This window comes from Hordeum vulgare, chromosome 1H, assembly GCF_904849725.1.
Source record: "Hordeum vulgare subsp. vulgare chromosome 1H, MorexV3_pseudomolecules_assembly, whole genome shotgun sequence".
In the NCBI taxonomy this organism is placed as follows: domain Eukaryota; kingdom Viridiplantae; phylum Streptophyta; class Magnoliopsida; order Poales; family Poaceae; genus Hordeum; species Hordeum vulgare.
The window spans coordinates 480,251,782-480,276,565 of NC_058518.1; the positions used below are offsets into that span (position 1 = coordinate 480,251,782).

General features: G+C 43.6%; 1 protein-coding gene across 1 annotated transcript; it reads right to left on the bottom strand.

The window, feature by feature from the left end:
- Positions 1-13,160: 13,160 nt before the first annotated feature.
- On the bottom strand, positions 13,161-22,688 carry LOC123447365 (carnosine N-methyltransferase-like). Its single transcript, XM_045123967.1, has 18 exons — positions 22,507-22,688; positions 21,132-21,204; positions 21,002-21,045; positions 20,349-20,391; positions 20,061-20,273; positions 19,740-19,895; positions 17,777-17,842; positions 17,663-17,707; positions 17,474-17,547; positions 16,523-16,587; positions 16,373-16,439; positions 16,161-16,274; positions 15,368-15,441; positions 14,134-14,231; positions 13,863-13,922; positions 13,708-13,776; positions 13,586-13,639; positions 13,161-13,486 (listed from the first exon to the last, which is right to left on the bottom strand). Exons 1-18 carry the CDS (start codon positions 22,584-22,586, stop codon positions 13,415-13,417), a joined length of 1,467 nt encoding a protein of 488 aa, XP_044979902.1. The 5' UTR covers positions 22,587-22,688; the 3' UTR covers positions 13,161-13,414.
- Between the last annotated feature and the right edge of the window lie 2,096 nt (positions 22,689-24,784).

Sequence of the window (24,784 nt, forward strand, 5' to 3'; positions counted from 1 at the left end):
ATCTACCTGCCGTTCCAAGTAAATTTGCATGTGCCATTCTCTAAACCTTCAAGAAATAAATCTGTTTTGCATGCCCGAACCGCTCATGTGGTGACAGAGGGCTATTGGTATCTTCCATGCTAGGAGTGTTAACCTCGACATGTGTTTATTCACAGTCATTCACGAGAAAGGGGACGGTACTTGGGATGCCCAGTTCCATGCTTAAATCGGAAACATAACTGTAAAACAAGACTCCCCCTTGGATTGATGTTAGTATGGACGGTACCCGAGGATTCGGCTAGCCGTGGATTGTGATTGATTGGTGGTGGGGGAGTTAAAACTTTACTTTTCTGTTTGGGAACCGCCTATAGCATGAGTAGCATGGAAGATATTGAGAACTCTTGGTCATTGCGTTGACAATGAAAGTATGCCACCCAAAATTATTATCTCTCTTGAAAGGACGTGGATGTCGCCTAGAGGGGGGTGAATAGGCGCTTTAAAATAATTAAGGTTTAGGCTTGAACAAATGTGGAATAAAACTAACGTTTAATATGTCAAGCACAAAACCTCAAACAACTAGGCTCACCTATGTGCACCAACAACTTATGCTAAGCAAGATAAACAACTAAGTGATAGCAAGATATATGACAATGAACAATATGGCTATCACAAAGTAAAGTGCATAAGTAAAGGGTTTGAGTAAGAGATAACCGAGGCACGGGGAGACGATGATGTATCCCGAAGTTCACACCCTTGCGGATGCTAATCTCCGTTGGAGCGGTGTGGAGGCACAATGCTCCCCAAGATGCCACTAAGGCCACCGTAATCTCCTCACGCTCTCGCACAATGCAAGATGTTGTGATTCCACTAAGGGACCCTTGAGGGCGGTCACTGAACCCGTACAAATGGCAAACCTTGGGGGCGGTCACCGATACCCTTACAAATTGCTCGGGGCAATCTCCACAACCTAATTGGAGAGCCCGACGCTTGCCCGGAGCTTTACACCACAATGACTGAGCTCCAAGACACCACCAAGCTTCTAGGACGCCAAAGCATCCACGAAGAACAATCTCTAGGGTACTAAGTACCAAAGGGTAATAAGCTTCTCAACTTCTCACTTCCATGTATCACCATGGAGAACTCAAATCGATGCAACTAATGCAATGGCAAGAACACACGAAGTGGTCAAGTCCCTCACACTCAAATCCCTCCACAACAACAAAAGCTATGGAGAAATATGAGAGGAAGAACAAGGAGCTCACAAAGAACTCCAAGATCTAGATCCAAGGGGTTCCCCTCACATAGAGGAGAAAGTGATTGGTGGAGATGTGGATCTAGATCTCCTCTCTCTTTTCCCTCAAGAACAAGCAAGAATCATTGGAGGGATTGAGAGTAAGCAAGCTCTAAGAATGTCAACAATGGAGGTAGAACAAGAGCTCAACGGATGGATTAGCCCAAGGGGGAAGAAGACCCCCTTTATATAGTGGGGGAAGGAATCACATCGTTACCCCCACTTACAGCCCGAGCCCAGCGGTACTACCGCTCGCTCCAGCGGTACTACCGCTGACCCTCCGGCGGTACTACCGCTGGCTGCAGCGGTACTACCGCTGACCCTCCAGCGGTACTACCGATGAGCCCATGGTAGCGCAAAGATACTACCGGGCCAACCACCGCCAAGAAAGTCTTCGCAAAAAGGTCCGACGCAGTACAACCGCAAAGATGACGGTACTAAAGTCCTGGAGCGGTACTACCGCTCACCAGGGGCGGTACTATCGCTGGGACAGCGGTACTACCGCCAGCTCTAGCAGTACCACCGCTAGGGCTAGCGGTACTACCGCTAGGTCCAGCGGTACTACCGCTCGCCACTGAAATAGCCATAACTTTCGCATACGAGCTCCGAATCGAGCAAACCCAAGCTTGTTGGATTCAGGACGACAAGAGCTATCCAAACAGCGACCATGTAGATATGAAAATGCCAATGATATAGAGATGTGAGTCCTCTATGAATGAAGAACCGGCAAAAACTCCAAACATCGAAAACATCATAGTAGATGCATATGGACTCCATTTTCGATGAACTCGAGCTTGTCATGAAGATGACCATAAGCTCTAAAACTCACAAGGAGAAACACCAAACAAGAACCAAGAAGTATGATGCAAGGATGCAAATGGTTTGAGCTCTCAATGAACGATACGATCAAGCAACTCACTTGAGAGCCCCCCTTGACAGTACAACATTCTATCCTAAACAGAAAACCTATCAAGGGCAAACCTATACCTTGCACCTCGTCCTCTTGAGCTAGATGATGATGACCTTGGCTTCCTCAAGATGGACCACCTTTCTTGATTGCGTTGGCTTGATGAAGACTAGTTGATTGCTCCCCCATACTCACTATGGGTGAGCCACTCTTCAGCATATCTTCACAAGTCCATTGCCACCACAATGGACGGCAAGCTTCAAGCATGATATCTTCGTGCTGATCCACTTGAACTTGCATACCGCAATCTTGATGACGATCACCACTTGACGTCATCCTTCATGGGTTGTATGAGATCTTCCTCTAGACGCAAGCCCATGGAAACACACCTAACCCCTACATATAACTCTCACAAAGACCATGGGTTAGTACACAAACACGTAATGGACAATGCTTACCATACCATGGGATCACTTGATCCCTCTCGGTACATCTTGTATGCTTTGTGTGTTGATCATCTTGATTTACTCTTTGTCTGAGATCTTGATCAACCTTGTGTCTCTATGACCATTCTTTGGATAATACCTTGAATACCATCTTGGTCATCATATAAACTCCTTGAACCCAACAGATGGACTTCAAGAAGTGCCTATGGACAAATCCTATAAATGTAACTAAAGGCAACCATTAGTCCATAGGAATTGTCATCAATTACCAAAACCACATATGGAGATATATGCTCTAACATCTGTTTTCAAAGCTTGAGCTCTGGCACCTCTGCAAATCAATGCTTCCCTCTGCGAAGGGCCTGTCTATTTATTTTCCTCTCGAGTCATCCTCCTCTTTTATAAGCACCAATTAGAGAGCACCTCTGTCATTTTTATGCTTTGCTTTTGATTGATATTGAGTATGACTATGACTGGATCTTCGTTGCTATGAATTACAATGTTTAGTCAGCCCTTGATCTTTGAAAGTGCTCTGCATTTATGTTTTGCGGTCTCAGAAAGAGCTAGCGAGATACCACATATTCATATTGCTTCATGCTTGCTTTGATTGAAGTGTTGGTATTTGAACCTCATTATTATTTGCTCGTTAGCTGATTATGCCATTGATATTAGTTTACCGTGAGACCTTTGTGTCATTTGCTTATGTGGTTAACTTGTGATCTTGCTGAAATTCTGGTTATGAGTTAGACATAGTTGCAACAACAAGATCAAACAGAGTTTGTCAAAGCTTTTCTTTCTCTCTCAGTTTGTCAACTGAGTTGCTTGAGGACAAGCAAGGTTTTAAGCTTGGGGGAGTTGATACGTCTCCAACGTACCTACTTTTCCAAACTCTTTTGCCCTTGTTTTGGACTATAATTTGCATGATTTGAATGGAACTAACCTGGACTAACGTTGTTTTCAGCAGAATTGCCTTGGTGTTATTTTTGTGTAGAAATCAAAGTTCTCCAAACGTCCTGAAATTTTACGGGGAGCAGTTTTGGAAAATATCAAAAATACCTGCGCCAGAATCCACCTAAGGGGGTGGGCCAGTGGGCCACAAGCCCCTGCTCTACCACCACCCCCTGGTGGCGGTGGGCAGGCTTGTGGGTCCCACAGGCCTCTACCGCCCCCAACTCTAGCTCTATAAGTTGTCTTTCGTCCCAAAAAAATAAAAAGAGAAGTTTTCGTCGCGTTTTCGATACGGAGGCGCCGCCACCACCTGTTCTTCATCTGGAGGGCAGATCTGGAGTTCGTCTTGGGCTCCGGAGAGGGGAAATCGTCGCCATCGTCATCATCAACCTTCTTCCCTCTCCAATTCCATGAAGCTCTTCGTCGTTCGTGAGTAATCTATTCGTAGGATCGCTGGATGGTGATGAGTAGGATGAGATCTATCATGTAATCGAGTTAGTTTTGACGGGGATTGATCCCTAGTATCCACTATGTTATGAGATTTGATGTTGCTACTACTTTGCCATGCTTAATGTTTGTCACTAGGGCCCGAGTGCCATGATTTCAGATCTGAAATTATTATGTTGTCACCAATATATGTGTGTTTTAGATCCGATCTTGCAAGTTGTAGTTACCTACTATGTGTTATGATCCGGCAACCCCGGAGTAACAATAACCGGAACCACTCCCGGTGATGACCATAGTTTGAGGAGTTCATGTGTTCACCAAGTGCTAATGCGTTGGTCTGGTTCTTTATTAAAAGGAGAACCTTAATATCCCGTAGTTTCCTTTTGGACCCAGCTGCCACGGGAGGGATGTACAATAGATGTCATGCAAGTTCTTTTCCCTAAGCACGTATGGCGACACACAGAATGCATGCCTACATCACATTGACGAACGGGAGCTAGCCACATATCTCTCCGTGTTATAGTTGTTGCATGATGAATATCATCCAAACAAATCACCGATCCTGTCGTTGCTAGTGTTACCACTGCCGTTACTTGTCTTGCTCTGCTGCTACTGTTGCCACTGCTGTTACTTGTCTTGCTCTCCTGCTGCTGCTACTGTTGCAACTAATGTCGCTTGCTACTGTTGCTACTTGCTACTGCTGTCACTACTGTTGTTCCTTGTCACTGTTATTGCTCGTTACACTGTCGATACCCGCTACTTCACTGTTACTACTTCGTTGTTACTATTGTGCTTGCAGATACTAATCTTTCAGGTGTGGTTGAATCTGACAAATTCAGCTGCTAATACTTGAGAGTATACTCTCACCTCCTGTCTGGCGTACCTACAAATTGGGTCGAATACTCTACCCTCAAAAACTGCTGCGAACCCACGCGCTGGTGGGCCATCAACAACATTCTTCCAGTTTCATTGCCGGGGAGTGCTATCAGCATTCTTCTGGTGCCGTTGCAGGAGAAGGTTAGTTGTTTATAAGCATCCGTTTAGCTAACACTAGAGATTGCAGGATCAACCCTTTTCTGGAGCCATTGCGAGGGAAGCACAGCTGACGTCACTGGTTCATCTCCTAGCGCAGCATTAAGGACATAATCCTTCTTCCCAGCTTGCAGGAGCAGCTTAAGATTACGAGCCCAGTCTACAAAGTTGCTTCCATCATCTTTCAACTTAGCTTTCTCTAGGAACGTATTAAAATTCAGGGTGACTGTCGCGTGAGCCATTGATCTACAACACAAATATATTCAAAGTGGACTTAGACTATGTTCAAGATAATTAGAGTTTAACTAATCAAATTACTTGCTAAACTCCCACTCAAAAAGTGCATCTCTCTAGTCATTTGAGTGGTTCATGATCCAGTTCCACTAGCTCAAGTCCGATCATCACGTGAGTTGAGGATAGTTTCAGTGGTAAGCATCCCTATGCTAATCATATCGACTATATGATTCATGATCGACCTTTTGGTCTCATGTGTTCCGAGGCCATGTCTGCACATGCTAGGCTCGTCAAGCTTAACCCGAGTGTTCCGTGTGTGCAACTGTTTTGCACCCGTTGTATGTGAAGTTGAGTCTATCACACCCGATCATCATGTGGTGTCTCGAAACGACGAACTGTAGCAACTGTGCACAGTCGGGGAGAACACAATTTTGTCTTGAAATTTTAGTGAGAGATCACCTCATAATGCTACCGTCGTTCTAAGAAAAATAAGGTGCATAAAAGGATTAACATCACATGCAATTCATAAGTGACATGATATGGCCATCATCACGTGTCGCCATCGGGGTTGTCGTGCTACTCATGCTATTACTACTAAAGGTACATCCTAGCAATATAGTAAACGCATCTGCAAGCACAAACATTAGTTTAAAGACAACCCTATGGCTCCTGACGGTTGTCGTACCATCGATGTGCAAGTCGATATTAACTATTACAACATGATCATCTCATACATCCAATATATCACATCACATCGTTGGCCATATCACATCACAAGAATACCCTGCAAAAACAAGTTAGGCATCCTCTAATTGTTGTTGCATGTTTTACGTGGTGACCATGGGTATCTAGTAGGATCGCATCTTACTTGCGCAAACACCACAACGGAGATGTATGAATTGCTATTTAACCTCATCCAAGGACCTCCTCGGTCAAATCCAATTCAACTAAAGTTGGAGAAACCGACACTCGCCAGTCATCTTTGAGCAACAGGGTTGCTCGTAGCAACGAAACCAGTCTCTCGTAAGCGTACGAGTAATGTCGATCCGAGCCGCTTCGATCCAACAATACCGCGGAATCAAGAAAAGACTAAGGAGGGCAGCAAATCGCACATCACCGCCCACAAAAACTTTTGTGTTCTACTCGAGATGACATCTACGCATGAACCTAGCTCATGATGCCACTGTTTGGGAACGTCGCATGGGAAACAAAATTTTCTTACGCGCACGAAGACCTATCATGGTGATGTCCATCTACGAGGGGGATTTCAGATCTACGTACCCTTGTAGATCGCACAGCAGGAAGCGTTAATAAACGCGGTTGATGTAGTGGAACGTCCTCACGTCCCTCGATCCGCCCCGCGAACCGTCCCACAAACCGTCCCGTGATCCGTCCAACGATTCGCTCCGATCTAGGGCCGAACGGACGGCACCTCCGCGTTCAGCACACGTACAGCTCGACGATGATCTCGGCCTTCTTGATCCAGCAAGAGAGACGGACAGTTAGATGAGTTCTCCGGCAGCGTGACGGCGCTCCGGGGGTTGGTGGTGATCTTATCTCAGCAGGGCTCTGCCCGAGCTCCGTAGAAACGCGATCTAGAGAAAAAACCGTGGAGGTATGTGGTCGGGCTGCCGTGGCCAGGTTGTCTCAAATCAGCCCTAATACCTCAGTATATATAGGAGGGAGGGGAGGGGCCTTGCCTTGAGGCTCAAGGAGCCCCAAGGGGGTCGGCCGAAGGGGGGAGGAGGAATCCTCCTCCAATCCTAGTCCAACTAGGATTGGAAGGTGGAGTCCTTCCCTTCCTTCCCACTTCCCCCTTTTTTCTCTTTGATTTTTCTTATCTCCTGTGCAGGGGCCTTCTTGGGCTTGCCCACCAGCCCACTAAGGGCTGGTGCGGCACCCCTAAGTCATATGGGCTTCCCCGGGGTGGGCTGCCCCCCCCCCCCCCCCCCCGGTGAACATCCGGAACCCATTCGTCACTCCCGGTACATTCCCGGTGATGCCGAAAACTTTCCGGTAATCAAATGAGGTCATCCTATATATCAATCTTCATCTCCGGAGCCTTCCGGAAACCCTCGTGACATCCGTGATCTCATCTGGGACTCTGAACAGCATTCGGTAACCAACCATATAACTCAAATACGTATAAAACAACGTTGAACCTTAAGTGTGCAGACCCTGCGGGTTCGAGAACTATGTAGACATGACCCGAGGGACTCCTTGGTCAATATCCAATAGCGGTACCTGGATGCCCATATTGGATCCTACATATTCTACGAAGATCTTATCGTTTGAACCTCAGTGCCAAGAATTCATATAATCCCGTATGTCATTCCCTTTGTCCTTCGGTATGTTACTTGCCCGAGATTCGATCGTCATTATCCGCATACCTATTTCAATCTCGTTTACCGGCAAGTCTCTTTACTCGTTCCGTAATACGAGATCCCGCGACTTACAATAAGTCACATTGCTTGCATGGCTTGTGTGTGATGTTGTATTACCGAGTGGGCCCCGAGATACCTCTCCGTCACACGGAGTGACAAATCCCAGTCTTGATCGATACTAACTCAACGGACACCTTCGGAGATACCTGTAGAGCATCTTTATAGTCACCCAGTTACGTTGTGACGTTTGATACACATAAAGCATTCCTCCGGTGTCAATGAGTTATATGATCTCATGGTCATAGGAATAAATACTTGACACACAGAAAACAGTAGCAACAAAATGACACGACCAACATGATATGTCTATTAGTTTGGGTCTAGTCCATCACATGATTCACCCAATGATGTGATCCAGTTATCAAGCAACAACACCTTGTACATAGTCAGAAGACCCTGACTATCCTTGATCAATTGGCTAGCCAACTAGAGGCTTGCTAGGGACAGTGTTTTGTCTATGTATCCACACATATATCTAAGTCTTCATTCAACACAATTATAGCATGGATAATAAACGATTATCTTGATCCAGGAATTATAATAATAATTTATTTATCATTGCCTCTAGGGCATAATTCCAACACTTCAACTTATCATTGATAGGATTATTAAAAATATTTCTGGATGGTTAGGTAGATACTTGTCATACAAAGGGAGGATCATTCTTTTGTGTGCTTGTATTGTGAGTATTCCTGCTTACTTGATGGCAGTGATCAAGTTCCCTAAATGGGCCATCAATGCCATTAATTCTCAGATGTCTCTCTTGTTTTGGGGTGAATTGCGGGGCATCATAAGTATCATTTAGCTAATTGGGGTCTGGTCTGCAGGAAAAAAATTGGGGGTATGGAGGTCCCTAATACTCCCTCCGTTTCTAAATATAAGGTGTATTATTTTTTTCAAAAATACAAACTTCTCTAACTTTGACCAGGTTTATAGACAAAAATATCAATATCTAGAATACAAAATTATTATCACTAGATTCACCATGAAGTTTATTTTTACATTTTATATATTTAATATTGCAAATATTTATATATTTTCTTGTACGGTTTGTCAAACATAGAAAATGTTTGACTTCTTAAAAAACTAATAGACCTTATATTTAGGAATGGAGGGAGTATTAGGGAATTTAACATGGCCTTGTTAGCTTCTGCGGTAAAATATTTTTTGATAGTAGCAATGGTGATTGGATAAAAATTATTTCTGAAAAATATCTTGTGGGCTAAGAGTGATAGGGGATCTACCTTTTGGAAAAGTATAACATGGGCTCTTAATGCTTCCAGAATCTTTTACAAATGGAAGTTGGGTAATGGGGCTAACATTAGCTTCTGGCATGATACATGGCTCGGGGATTGTTCCCTCAAGATCCAATTCTGAGATCTGTTTGAGATTTGCAACCAAATGGACAGCAGTATTGTTGAGGTTTGGGATGGGAGCGACCTTAAATTGTCATTTAGGAAATAATGTTGTTTCGAGTGGGTAGGTGTAGTACAACGGTCCAAAAACAGTGGCGGCTATGGGACATGTAGCCAGTGATGTCAACGCAGCTAAAAACTATACATGTACCATATACTTATGTTACTTATGTTGGAAATGTTAGTATTTTTTTGATTAATGTAATCTACTAGTAACGTAAGCATGACAAACACAATACGCAACTTATAACAATAACTAAGTGTGTAAGCATGTACAGAACTGAAACATATATGAACATAGCATATACGGCTAGCACATGAACGAGTAAATAGGGAATGAACAGGTCATACCCTTTGATTGGCCAGACCAAGACGATGGCGGCAGCAACATCCTTGGCGACGTTTGTGGCCTTCTTCTCGGCAGCGACGTCCTCCGTGGACTTCTTCTTGGTGGCATCGGTGACGGCCATGGAGGCGATGGAGGAAAAGTAGTCAAAGCAGAGAAGGACGGATACGGGGCTGGATAGAGAGCAGTCGCGCCGAGACGTTTTCCAAAAACCTTATCGCCGTTCTCCCGGATAAGATCTCGAACGACAGGGTTTCGGAGACACTTGCTCTCTTGACCGGTCGTGCACATGGTCGTCGGGATGGGATCGTTGAAAGCAGCAGAGTCAGAGGAGCAGTAGATGATGTCTAGGGTTATGCAAGAGGGAGAGAGTGAGTTAGTTTCATTCCACGGGCCCGTGCCTCCTTATACAGACCCGGCCCTAGGGCAGGGCGAGCGGGGCGGCCACCCTGGGCCCCCGACCGTGAGGGGGCCCCAACTATGTCACGTCAGCCTTTTTACTCGTGTTATCCTCTGGGTTGTGTTAAGAAAGAGATACTGGGCCCATACACTTGACTTGAGCGATCCACGAGGAGCCTAAGCAAAGAAAGAAAGTAAGATCGAGGAGCCAGTAATCACGCGCACGCACGAGGCGGGACGTTTGCTTCTCTCCCGATCTGATGCCCTAATCGCCTTCGACGGTTCGTCTCAGCGGCTCGGCGCCTTCGTGTCAAGGCCGTAGCATCTGATAGGACTAGCAAGTTACTCGCCAGGGTCACCGCTAATGCCAAAACTTGAACCAAAGACGCCCCCGTGTAACACGCCAACAGGCGGCCACGATTTTCCCCTAACCTGTGCCGTGGGGATTTTGCCATGGTACCTCGGTATTTTTCAACTATTGTAGTACTATGTTAGATATAGCATGTTTATTGTTAGGTAAGGTAACCTCTTTTGGTGTGTCAGATTCAAATTTAATATCAGCTGTGTGGATTGAAAGAGGGCTTTCTTAACGCTTGAAGACTATGTTCAGAAAACAAAACGAAGAAGGCTTACTAATGCTGATCATTGAGACGAAGAGATTAACATGATTTGCGAGGTAACATGTTAAGCTTGAATTCCCCAACAGGTTTGGGACATTTTTCTTAGAATCCATCAACTGAAACTCTCATATGACCCTGAAGGTTTTTGTTGATTGCCGACAATTTTGCTAGATGTTACAGTTTTCTAGCATCCCAAATTTTAGAAATTTTCAAGGCCTGCATGTGGCTAGTTCTTTTTGATTAATAAATAAATATGGTTCTTAACATGCCCGATTCATTCTGTTAAAACTACTAGCTTTTGTTTACCTCATAAGTAGTACTACTAGTTAGAGATTGCACCGGTTGATACATTTTTGTGTGGAAATGTGATAAAACTGGTAGAATTTTGCATGAAACTTAACCTTCGTTGATTTTCTCCATTATTTCTTGACACAATGATGCTTCGTTATTTTTATTGTTTATTATACTATGGGCCTTATTTTTAGTATCGTCCCGGGTTCTCAAAATCTCAGGACCGGCCCTGTCCTTATATAGGTCGTCGAATAGATGGGCTTGAGCTTGGGCCCATGACCGAGTCCTCGCTCGTGCCGCCCGTAAAACCGTTTTTTTCAGAAACTGTAAACGCGTTTTACGAGTTAGCATTATACAGGGTCTGTTAAAAATGTTCTTATACGGTGGTGGAGCACCGGTCCATGGCGTACTAGAGAGATGTCTCTGGCGGGGGGAAGCTATTAGTGCTTATGCTACACAACAAGGGGAATTTTTTAATTTTTGTAGTGAAGAAAGTTATGGAAAAAATTTCATGCGGCGGAATATAAAAGGCAAGAACAGAGCCAGCGAGCTCATCTGCTTGGTCAGGTCTGAGGCAGCTACTCTAGGTAATAAGACTCAACTACCCTTCCGTTCAGTAAGTCAACTAGATTCCGTTCGACCAAAATCACAAGCAAGTCGTTGTAGTATAGTGGTAAGTATTCCCGCCTGTCACGCGGGTGACCCGGGTTCGATCCCCAGCAACGGCGTCCTTTTTTTTTTGAAAAATTCCTTACGCCCAACCAACACATGTGTCTTCGGTCTTCAGATCAGATAGGTACAGGCAAGATTCTCCAAAATTCTCACCTTCGGACCGGACTTGCAGATGCCACTTATTTGCTATTTACTCCTTCCATTTTTAAATATAAGTCTTTTAGAAACCACGGACTACATACAAAATAAAAAAAATGAATCTACATTTTAAATTATGTCTATATACATTCGTAAGCAGTATTTAGTTGATCTTTAGAAAGACTTATATTTAGGAACGAAGGGAGTATATTCCTAGGAACACAAATGCAGTCACAAACTATGCTACTCTCACTTGTCCTAGATTCTTCGTTGTTTACAAAAAGATTATTGTTGCCGTTCTTTTTTTGGCGAGAATATTGGCTGCCGCTCCAACATGCACTACATAATACATCTCCTTCCCCATACCAACTAAGAGTCAGTTCTTTTAAAGCATGTGTGGAAATAAGCTCCTGTGAAAATAGGCTCCAGATAATAAGCTAGCCAGTTCTTTTCAATGCTTGTTTTTTTAGCTTGTATGTGCTATGGTATGTGAAAAGTCTGTAATGCCCTCGCCAGGGGTAGATCGACTTGGATGCAGATGGCGAATTGGGAGGCGGCGAACTGCGACGAGATGACCGGGGGCGCCGGAGCGAACGACCGGGAACGACAATACCAGAGGGAAGGGCGGGGAGCGACGACAACTGAGGGAAGGGCGAGGAGCGGTGACGCTTAAGGGAAGGGTCGGGAGCGTCAGTGCCAGAGGAAAGGGAGCAGGCAACGCGATAGGGAGGAGCAGGGCGGAAGATGGGGGGCTACCCGTCGGCCGTGGACCTTCGCCACAGAGAGCCGTGCAAAAGGGGAACGATGATGAGGAGCCGCGCGGAAGGGGAACGGCGGCGGGGAGCAAAGGAGGCATGGACCGACGACGGGGGAGCAGAGGAGGCCTGGACCGACGACGAGTGAGTAGAGGGGGCCGAGATCGATGGCGGGGGAGAGGGCCTCGTCGAGGAGGAGCTGGAGCCGGGGGCCGGCAACGACGGCGATGTGAAGAGAAACCCTAGCGAGCAAGGGAGCGAGAGCGCTAGGGGCGAGCGAGCAAGGGAGCGAGAGCGCTAGGGGCGAGCGAGCAGGCGGTGCGGGGTGGCTGGCCAATGACAGTTTCACCGTAATTTCTATATAAAAAAAATAGCATCCCTTTGCTATATCCCTTAGGTTATAAGTGGACTTGTGTAGGAAGCTGCCCTTCCCCAGCTTTTTTTCATTGTAAAGTGAGGATGAAAATAAGGTGAGCTAGCTTCTCTAAAACGAGCTCTTTTGTACTTCTAGCTCATTTTGACAATAAGCTCAAATAAGCTATAAAAGAACTGACCTTAAGACTATGTTTGGTTGAGCTGCATATTCTAAAAAAACTAATGTGGAAAAGCTGTTGCGAAAAATTTGCTGTGAAAAAGCTAGAAGCTCAAAAGTTGGGGTCCCACAGCTTTGAAATTTACACTAGAAAGAAGCTATAGATTCTCAAAAACTGCTTTGAACATTTATCCATTTGGTTAGCTTTTAGCTTTTCAAAACAAAAGTTGGTAAAAATAAGTTAGAACCAAACACGGCCTAATATAGCATGCTCAAGTGTTCACCCTTTTTCTTCGTGTACATCACACTGCCCGTTTGCTAAAAATGGCTCAAGCAAATTATATCGCAGGATTCACGGCACAGTTTCGCTCTCAGGTTTGAGTATCAATAGTAGTATATCATGGTGCGACAATGGCGGCACCAAACACATCCTCCTCGTTTGTCCTAGGATAAACATCACCGATGGGACTGACCCAAATCACTCTTACTATATTTCTAATAGCCGGACGATCTTCGCCTCACTGGCGCTTTTTAGCTTTCGAACGAGACGCGTCCTTCCTCATCGTCCAAAATGCCGCGCGGTATCGATTCTGCAACTCAAACCAGATGCAGATATAAGACCGGTCGCCATGCATTGACTGAATTCAATGTTATACATCATGTGATTCAATCGAATGTTGGTAAGTTACCTGCATCATCGATGCCATATTTGCTGTGTACGTGGTATCTATCATCTTCTCCACCTGCAAATTGCATGTCAATAAAATCTGTCGAGACAGCAATAGTCAATTTATAGTGCATAAACCCTCACCTCCATCACAAACCCATAATGGTAAGCTACCCTTTTCACATCTTCCAAACTTAGTTCGATAGACATGTCCTGAGTTCAAGGAGAGAAATTATGTCAACTGATAATGCCACCTTCAATTAGCATAATTAATGGGGGGTCCACAAAAGAGTAATTACATCATCTGGTCCATAGGCATCAGCAAAGTGGTACAGAAGCGGACCCATGTTTACCCAGACCTGTTGATTCAAATGCCGCAATTACTTAGTCATTACAGTAAATACAGAAAGAGCAGATATAATAGCACTGGAGAGTGGAGAAACAACTTATACTATAATGACTTCCTAGTTCCTACCAATCAGCTTACAAAATAACATGTGTGGTACTGGTTTTCATGAAGAATAGATATCATAAATTCATAATTAAAATTTACGGGCAAAGAGAACTCACTCCACCATCCTTGAGAATTTTTGATATTATTTCAATGTATTCAACAATATTGTGTGCCGTATCGATGAAGAAGCAAGTTACAACAGCATCCCATGCAGCTGGAAGCACAGATAAGAATAGTAGGAGTGTCAAAACAGCATTTATCCATTACACAAGTATGGACTATACAAAATGGGACAAGTAAACAGAGAAATGCAAGAACATTGAACTCCAAAAGGACTTCAACTTGTTGTCATCCACGAGAAAGTAATAATACATCAGTAGCCTACAGAAAGGGTGTGCCTCGGTGCTGTCTAAGATAAAGCATCAATTGCAAAGCAGATTACATCATTAAAGGTTTGTTTTCCAACCACTCAGGCACCCACTACACTAGTATAAAACTGTTGATATTTCTCTTTTGAAGTTAACAAAGGCACTACTCCCAAAAATTATTTAACCACATTGCTTCTAACAATCTAACCACCTTATTTCAGTTTCCTGCAATTACATGCCTTTTTGATGGAGGATTGTAGCAAGCAGAAGCACAGTTAAGTGGATTCTGAAACAACAACACATAACTCTTTAGTTGATAGTCGTGTAAGGATTAAATTTTTCGTCATTAATGCACCTAGAACTAGAAGCTTTCCTGTTCCGTGAGAAGAAAGCTCAGTATCCATTTAACATAATAACCCAATAGTTCATGTGGCAAATATGTGCACCACAAGCCAAGAGCCCCAGAACACTCTTCACATTTTAAATCATTTTGACCCCTATCCAACTAAAAGGCGTCATGTCCAACAGTTAGGTGTAGCAGAGATGCGCGTACTGACATGGATATGTTGCCACACAAGAAAGGATCGGGTCCAGATCAATGATATACGTGATAGAGTTGGGTAGCACGAATTGAAGAGAGGCTTGTCCAACAGCGTCTGAGATGGTCTGTGCATATACATACAACGCAGGCCTACAAAAGCACCGGAGCTGATAATGTCAAGAGAGGTCGGGGTAGGCCAAACTTGACATGGGAGGAGTCCGTTAAGAGAGACTTGAAGGACTGGAATATCACCAAAGAACTAGGCCATGGACAAGGGCACGTGGAAGTTAGCTATCCACATGCCAGAACTATAACTAGGTTCCGATATCAACTCTAGCCTACCCCAACTTGTTTGGGATTGAAAGGCTTTGTTTTTGTTGTTTGTTTGACCCCTGCTTTGTTTACTAAAAGTCCCAATTGTAAGAGTGTAAGTGATCTTACATTCTTGGCTTTCCTCATTATAGACCTCTACAAAATCTCCAGCACACATGGAAAATCCTTCGGTTATCCCAGCACTGTTAATAGAAAAGAGACCCAAATACAAGTGAGCTAAATATACCAACTAGAAACATAAAAATATATGGCAATCAGTATCCACAAGAAATCAAAGTCCACACTCAATAGAAATAAATTACAGCTTTTGCCTGAAACAACCTCTAGCAGTAAACTTGAGTTCTAAATGAAACAATATTTAGATAAAAGAGTCAAATTTAATATGCAACGACGCATTTTTCTAATGCCAAATGCAACTTTTTAATATCCAAATGTAAAAAAAATGTGGATAAAAGTTGGGCCCTCAAACTATTTCCATGGACCCAGGTGACGATTTTCCTGTTCCAGGACCTACATGACAGCCCAGAAATAATTTGAGGACCCATGATGCACTTCGATCTTTTCAAATACTCCCTCCGTCCGAAAATAAGTGTTGTGGTTTTAGTTCAAATTTGAACAAACTTGGACTAAAACCACGACGCTTATTTTGGGATGGAGGGAGTATTCCATAAGCTGATTTGTATTTCATACAGAATCCTACAACACAATTTACCTACAAATGTAGTCAGCATAACTGTACTTGGGCCCATGGAAATACTATAATCCAAATGCACTCGATAATACATATATTTATACAGCTTGCACCAAATGTACATAGAATGATGCATGTGAACACACTATTTTTGTAGAGGTGCTGACACTGAAATTTTTATTAAAAAAAAAGTTAAACAAGGTGTAATACCTTGAGGGGTGAATATCAGGAAATGAAACAGCTCGAAGTTGATCTTTGTCCGAAAGAGAATTGCAATTGCTGTGTATCCAAGGATAAATGGTCCATTCATTGGCCTCTTGGGTGCTGATAGGAATGTCATATTATTAGCATTATGAACACAACTTGATAAAGATGTCGATTGCTTATAACATCTGTAGCACAGAGTTAATAGATTGGCATACTGGTTTAGAATGAAACTTGAACAGATCATCATGTAATATGAGAACTCATTTCCCTGGCTTACAAAACCTGTTCAAGGGCAAAAAATAATACAGAATTACAAGAAATATATTGTGCTGGCTAATCTTCAACTGAACATCATGATACAGTACCCAGAGAAGAAATTTCCAGAGCCAATCTCCCAAGCCCAGCACCAGGGACTAAACATGAAGGTGGACTGTGATTTTCAGAACATACACAGATCAGTGATAGAAGACTAGAAGTAAATCTGGAAGAAAAAAACTTCCGTTTGTTTGTGATATCAATAGAAATGCTTGGATCCACCATCAGTAGCGAGTAAAAGAACAGATAACAATAGACTAATATAGTAAAGCCTCAAGGAAATGTGCTAATAAATTGTAATACCAGTATGCCTGTAATCAAAGATACAGGAGCACAAAGAAAAAAAACACGAATCTGCAAGAACATTGTCAATTCGTTCCTTCTGCCGTGATTCGTTGAACAAATAGAAAAATAGGAAGGCTCAACCTCACAGGGTTCTGGGAACACTGAGCAGCTTCAAAACACTTTTCCAACATTACTGAGAAAACAAAACCATCTCAGATATTCATATGAACCAACTATCCCAAAAGACCGATCTGTTAGGAAGAGGAGATATAATCACTTAACACCACCACCACCACCCCACCCCACCCCCACCACCCACCCTCACATCCGACATGGATATTGAACGATCAACACCTCCCCTCACGCCTGACTTGGGCGGAGATAAATGATTGGGAGAAATGCAGGGACTGAAACTTGAACCCAAGACCTCAGATCTGATACAAAGGGGCATACCCAGTGCTGAAAGCTCCCACACAAGGTGGGGTCTGGGGAATGGAATTTCTAGACAACCTTACCCTTGCATAATAATTCTGCAAAGAGGCTGGTTCAAACCCAGGACCTCCAGGCCACAAGTGGAGACTCTACCACTGCGCCAGGCCCGCCCTTCACCTCAGGTCTGATACCATGTTAGATATTCCTATCAACCAACTATACCACAAGACCAAATGTACAGTAGCTCTTCATTACTGAAACAACAAGAGGAAATGCATGTTTACCTGCTTCGGTCAGGAAAAAGACGATTAAGTTCCTCAAGAATTGGTTTAAAGCACTCGTCACGTTCAATTTGACCCTGGGACGAAAACAATAAATAAAATTAAAAAAGATCGACACTAGAACAGTAAAGAAAAATAGAAGATCTACATCAAGCACATTGTAAAACAATCTACAGTTAAACAGAAAATTACCTCCTGGGCCCAGTCTCTCACAATGTTTCTTATGATGCATCTTACCTACATAAATAGTTAAAAAATGAAAGCTAGATGAATCAAAGCAGATAGAATTCTGAGAAGAGTAATTACTTTGTCAACGTCAACTGGAGGAACATCCAGTGGCAAAGATGGAGCCCTGCGGTGCCCTGGAGTTACCTGAAATAAAGAAAACAGATTTGTTCTAACCAACAGTTATTTAAACACACTATTATCTACCAATAGAAGGTACAAAAAGATTATATTATAGAGCAGGAATCAGTGCTTGATAAGCTGAAAAACTAGTGAATTTTGAGAAATGAGATGACAGCCAACTCGCTCGTCGTTGGAGTGCTATGCACAGACTCTCCTTCCTACCGGACAGTGCAATACTTCCATCAAGAAGGTCACACCCCCTATCTTGAAAAAGCAATAGCACCTCACTACGTGAATAAGCTAGCATGGCACAGCCACCGAGAAATAAACTGAATGAAGCACCTTCCACTTCCTTGGTTTTCCTCCAGTATCTCAGAGCTTATGGACAATATTGAATGGGGGTGGAAACGAATGCAAGCCAAGCATAACACATGCGCGGTTTGTCACTCTTGATCTACATGTAGTTTTGTTTTCAAGCAACTTCCAGGAAGCATATATATAGTACCTGGATGGATGTCATCCTTCAGGTGTGAGCTCTTGCATGTGAGTACGGTATTCATTCGTTTTGTGGTTCATGAGCAGTACAAGAGCTCGGTATTCATTCCTTTCGTGGTTCATGTACCGTACGAGAGCTCACATGCATGCAAACATCATGTGTGTTCTCTTTGGTGGTCTTTTAAGAATTATTATGAACATAAAATATACTCGAAAGGTTACAAAATGTTATTGGTGCTTCATGTTAGTTGGTTGTGGTGTAGATTGCCGGAAATGCATGTGAAAAAAAAAATACATGTGCGATGATGCCAACTCCAATCGCACGACCCCAAATGGTTCGGCCGCGTCCGTTTGGAGGTAAACGGACACAAAACGCAGCCCAATGCGCGGAAACAAATAGACAAATGTTCGTTTTATGTCCGTTTCCGACCCATTCCCGGTCCAAATCTAGGCCGTGTTTTGCGTCAAAATGGAGAGCGCGCGGACGGGTGAGACGCGCGCCCCAATACTTCCCTCACCCGCCTGTTGGAGAGACAACCCCCCCCCTCACCCCCTCCCTCGTCCATGGCTGGCGCGAAGAAACCCGACGACATGGCAGCCACCGCGTGCCCCGCGACGAAGAAGGGCCCAAAGAAGCCGCGGTCAGAGCTCGTGCTGGAGGAGCAAGCACACCTCGACTGTGAATCGGCCAAGAGAAGGGGTCAGTGGGCAAAGGAGGCGGATCGGAAAGCCACTGAGAGCGCAGCCTTGCCGCAGGCCGCGCGGCAGAAGGCCGTCGTCGACCAGAAGGAGGCCCTCCTCGCCATGCCACACAAGCAGCGATGACGCAATCCTTCGTCATGCCAGGATTCGCCATGCCCTTAAAGGCACAAATAAATGCCATATAACCCACTTTTATGTAGAAATCCAAAAACACAGGTGAATGTCCTATTTGTATTTTCTAACACTATGCTCTTCAAAAAATGTCAAACTTTTCCAAGAAAGTGACTATGCAACAAAGCCCTCGAGGATTGGTACCTGGAAGAAAGAGTACCATTACATTACCTGGTTTACTCTTTGCCAGGCATATTTTTGCAATACAGCCTCCTGAAATAACTTGGGGATAAATCTATTCATCACATGCCCTATTTACAAAAAAGTCTTTATAAAACACATTTGAGTCTAGTCCTAAATTCAGCACATATGACAGTCATAAGTTCAGAACTATCGGGGTTTTCTAAGTAATGTTTAGTGGTCATATATTGATTCATTGATGTCTCCTGAGATATATTAGAAGTTCTCAAAGAGAACATACAAGCATGACATGTTTGTGCACTAGTCATTTAGACATGTAAAAAAAATCATGTCAGATAGGAAATTTCAAATTATGCAAATGTGAATAATTTGGAATAAAAACGAAGCCGTGGATATTGCAACATGAGCTTACATTTTCATCAGTAGAAGATGCAAAGCAATCTGTCTCTTTACAGTTAGCAGCTGCACTCGCATCTTTATCACCATTAAATGATTTATCTTCACCTTGGGATGTCCCCAAGTTGCAGGCAGCAGGCTGGGAGCAACCCACCATGTGGACTTCCTCATCCTGCTTAATATAAATCAGTCAAACTATGCATACAACATAAAGGGGAATTCAGCAACATATCACCAATGCTGTAATCTAAGAATATAGTAACAGACTTCTAAGTGAAAACACTCATTATCATGTTTAATGCTTTAAGAAATAAGCTGATTCAGACTGAGGAATTACCTTCTTATTCTCGGTTTCTCTAGTATTTGCACCTTCCTCTGGGCAACCATGCTGAGCAAGCAATGCGGAATTATTTATGGTGACAGAACTTGAGCAATCAACCCTCTCACCAGAATGAGCACAATCAGCATGACTATGTCCGTGCATGTGCTCTGCACAATCATGACAATCACCATCTACACACTGACTCATGTCGAAAGGAGGTTCAAATGCCTGCAGTTCTTTCTTTTTTAAGAATACTATTACGTGCATTGCATTTTTCAACAAACAGTCTCAAAAATACCATACCTCAAGCATATTCATGATAAAAGATGTATTCATGGATATACACCTGCAAGAAATTATGCATCAAATAACAGTAGTCAAAATGTTGAATCAATCAGCACTGAATAGTACGCTGTACGCACAAAGGCTTCTGTACAGATAGTACTACACATGAATGGAGCAGGGACCATGGTTACACCCATAGTACAAAAAATGTTTACCCCCGATTTCTAATGTATTGCCCTGGCAATACCTCACATGTGAGGTTCTTTGTTTAACTCCACCCCCAACCAACCACCTAGCATAAATTTTGTAGCACTGTCCCTGTCTTACATGTCATCATTTATATCACATATTTTAAACATATCTATAGTGCACACAAGTGTCAAAACAAAGGACAGATGTTGAACAAGCATGGACAAAATTAATTTGAAAACGGTATAGGTAGTTTTTCCTTCATAAGTCAATGACTTGAAGATAGAGCATCATCATTAAATCTCAGATAAATATGGATAAAATTAATCGATTACCCAGAGTCATATCAAAGATCTGGAAAAGTGCGGTTTGGTAATTCCATATAGACTAGATGAACAAATTACAGTTAACAAACCACTATTTCAGATGATGTAGAGCTTGACAGATAGGTGGTCCGGCACTAAGCACAAAATATTACTTACCATCTCAATCGTTGGTATTTAAGACCAAGGTGAAATAGAAGTTCCTACACAGAGAAAGACATAAGAGAGCATACAGCATTATATAACCTGGATAAATAAAAAGGGTGAATGTGGGGTGGCCCTATGAAACCTTGTGGGCAGGAGAAAGCTTTTTGAATGAACGTTCATATTTCTTGACATCTTTCTCTGCTGCATCTTGATAGCTATTACAAAAGCAAAATAACAGTACTTTGTTATTCAAAGAGAACGGGAAAGAAAAGGGGTACGCTGTTTCCATATATTTATCTTCTATAAATATCATTTCGTGCTATCACTATTCACTAATCAATAAAAAGCAGGAAACATCATAATTGCATGACATCAATGATGAAACTTCAAAGAAACCAAGAACTGGAAAAATATGCATGTCCTGAATATGGTGTTTAAGTACATCCAACGGACCAACTAAATCTTAGCATTCATATCAGTTAATTAGCCATGTGCAAACTCTGATCAATATAGCCACATTTTGAGAATTCAAACATTACTCCACGTCTCGACCATCTTACACACCCTCCAACAACTTCAATCCGCAACAACCAAATGCAAGGGTGCCAGGAAACTCCGCATTGCGTGGTTATCTATTGATTTTTTTTCTGTAATATCATTAAAAAGGGGGAATGTTATCTGGCGAGCCGTTCCCCAGGAGGAAGTCCTGAGCGAACCCCCTCTTAGCCACAGGATCAAGATCTGACGGCTGAAAAATGCACTAAAATAAACGAAATGCCATCCCCCAAACACTATAACTACCAACCGCACCGTTCGCAAATACCATCCTAGCCAGCGAACGGTCGCTGGCTATTGCAGTCCTTTAAGAAGGGCCATACCCATCCATAACGTTCAGACTGACGTGGTTGCTAGAAAATCTAATCCAGTATTGCTTCTCGACCATTTTACACACCCTCCAATGGCTTCAATCAGCAACAATCAAATGCAAGGGTGCCAGGAAACTCCGCATTATTCGTGGTTATCTATTGATTTTTTCCATCTATAACATGATTAAATAAATGGCCACTCACATCCACAAACCTCAGGCTGACGTGGTTGCTCGCAATCCAATCCATTATCCCTCCAACACATCAATTTTGACATACTGAATCTCTCTTACCCTGACCTATGCGCGAGCACACTGGGGAGGAACAGTCGAGCACACAGCAAAGCCTAGCGCCCAGCAATCGACACCAATGCACTCGAACTGGGGCAACCATTCCTAAACCCTACAACTCGGAAGGGGAAGAGCATGAGCTCGGACCGAGCTCCACCGCGAGCTCCAGTCCACCCAATCGGGCCACAGCTCGAAGCAGCGCGCGGAACTGCCGCGCCCCTATTCTACACGACCACTCAATCTCGCGGCGAGGACGAGGACTGGCGGCGATGGCGGCGGTGGCTAGGGAGCCCGAAGCGATGAGGATGGAACGGGAGAGTTCGCAGATGAAGGAGGGGATGGGGATCGGGGATTCGCGTACTTGATGTAGGCGGCGATGATGCGGCGAAGGGACTTGATCTCGAGCGCCTCCTCGTGCTCGGTGTACCGCCGCGCGGCCATGTTCCCCGGTGGCGGCGACGGTGGCAGCGGCGGCGGCGGCGGCGGCGAGGTGATGCTAATTATCTTCAGATGGAATTGGTGGGTTTGAAAAGAGGTGCGGATTTTTCATTGCCGGCTGCTTTCATTTAACTCTATATGGGCCTTGGGTCCAACCGAGTTTACTGGATTATTTGAGGGTTTCAGAAATACTGGGTTATTTGAGCATTTCAGAATTCCCTAAAAAAAATTGAGGATTTCAGAAATACTAGAAATAGTCGCACGCTTTCGGACGTCATGTTTGTGGGCCCTTTTTCTATGGGAAACGTTTAGAGCAAACCGGCTAACGCGCACATCACCTTTGGGACAAGTTTCTGCAACAACAAGGTTGTTGCCGAACGGCGGCAACAAACGACGAACGCGCACATCACCTTTGGGACAAGTTTCTGCAACAACAAGGTTGTTGCCGAACGGCGGCAACAAACGACGATTGTGTTACTGTGCGACGTGACTGGAGATGTTGTTGTAATTTTTGCAACAAGAATCTTGTTACAGAAAATTAGACATGGCAAGAGGTGTGTTTGTAATTTTTGCAACAAATGTCTTGTTGCAAAAAGCTGAAGAAGAAGGTTTTGCAACAGGGGACTTGTTGCAGAAAATTAGAGAAGAGAAGGTTTCGCAACAAAGGTCTTATTACAGAAAAATAGAGAAGATGGTTTCATAACACAGGTCTTATTGCAAAAAATTATAGAAGATGTTTCGCAGCAATTGTCATAAATTAAATAAGAGGAGATCTCACAACAAAATACTTGTTACAGAAAATTAGAGAAGAAAAACTAACGACTCGCATCACACAAACACACGGCTCGCGAGGCGGCGGAGTCACACAAACATGTGAAAGAGCGTAGCTCCCCCCCCCCCTCATGCCCACATCATTAACAAAAATCGATAGAGACCGATGCCGCTTCCTTTCACACATTGTACGGCCATATAAATGACTAACCAAATCACCACAAACACACATTGTACCAACACTGACACATGAGACGCAGCTACACATATCTGCAAATGGACCCAATAGTCGTACACAACCAGCACATTCACTTACAGTCGGGGCTTGAAGCGGTGCCCTGAGGCACAATGCACCACAAAACTCCCTTATGGGGAGCTTAGTACTAGTAGTGGTGCAAGTTTTGAAGCAAATTTTCATAAATCTCATACGCCATGGAGAAGAAAGGTGAAGGAAGCTAAGCCTCCAATTCACCATCCAAGCACCAAAAATAGTGCTACAATTATGGTGATTCGGGTCACTTCATTGCAGAAGATTGCCCAAAAAAGAAGAAGGACAAGAGAAGGGGCAAGGACAAGGAGAAGAAGAAGTACAAGAAGAATCCTTCCTCAACAATGGGAAACCATATAAAAAGGATGAACAAGCTAAAGACCTTTCGTTGACCACAAATACACCTCCGACAACTTCGATGTTGAAGAAGAGGAAGTAGTGGTTTCTATTAGAAATATGCCCTAGAGGCAATAATAAAGTAGTTATTATCATATTTACTTGTTCATGATAATTATTTATTATCCATGCTATAATTGTATTGATTAAAAATTCGAATACATGTGTGGGTACATAGACAATAAAGTGTCCCTAGTATGCCTCTACTGGACTAGCTCGTTGATCAAAGATGGCTAAGGTTTCCTCGCCATAGACATGAGTTGTCATTTGATAACGGGACACATCATTAGGAGAATGATGTTATGGACAAGACCCAAACCGTAAGCATAGTGTTTGATCGTATCAAGTTTACTGCTATTGCTTTCTGCATGTCAGTGTATCTGTTCCTATGACCATGAGATCATGCAACTCGCTGACACCGGAGGAATGTCTTGTGTGTATCAAACGTCACAACGTAACTAGGTGACTATGAAGATGCTCTACAGGTATCTCCAAGGGTGTCTGTGGAGTTGGCATGGATTAAGACCGGGATTTATCACTCCGTATGATGGAGAGGTATCTCTGGGTCCACTTGGTAATACAACATCACAGTAAACTTGTAAGCAATGTGGCTAAGGAGTTAGTTACGGGATCTTGTATTACATAACGAGTAAAGAGACTTGTCGGTAACGAGATTGAACTAGGTATGGAGATACCAACGATCGAATCTCGGGTAGGTAACATACCGATGGACAAAGGGAATGTGTTAGGGCATATTTCGTCCTAA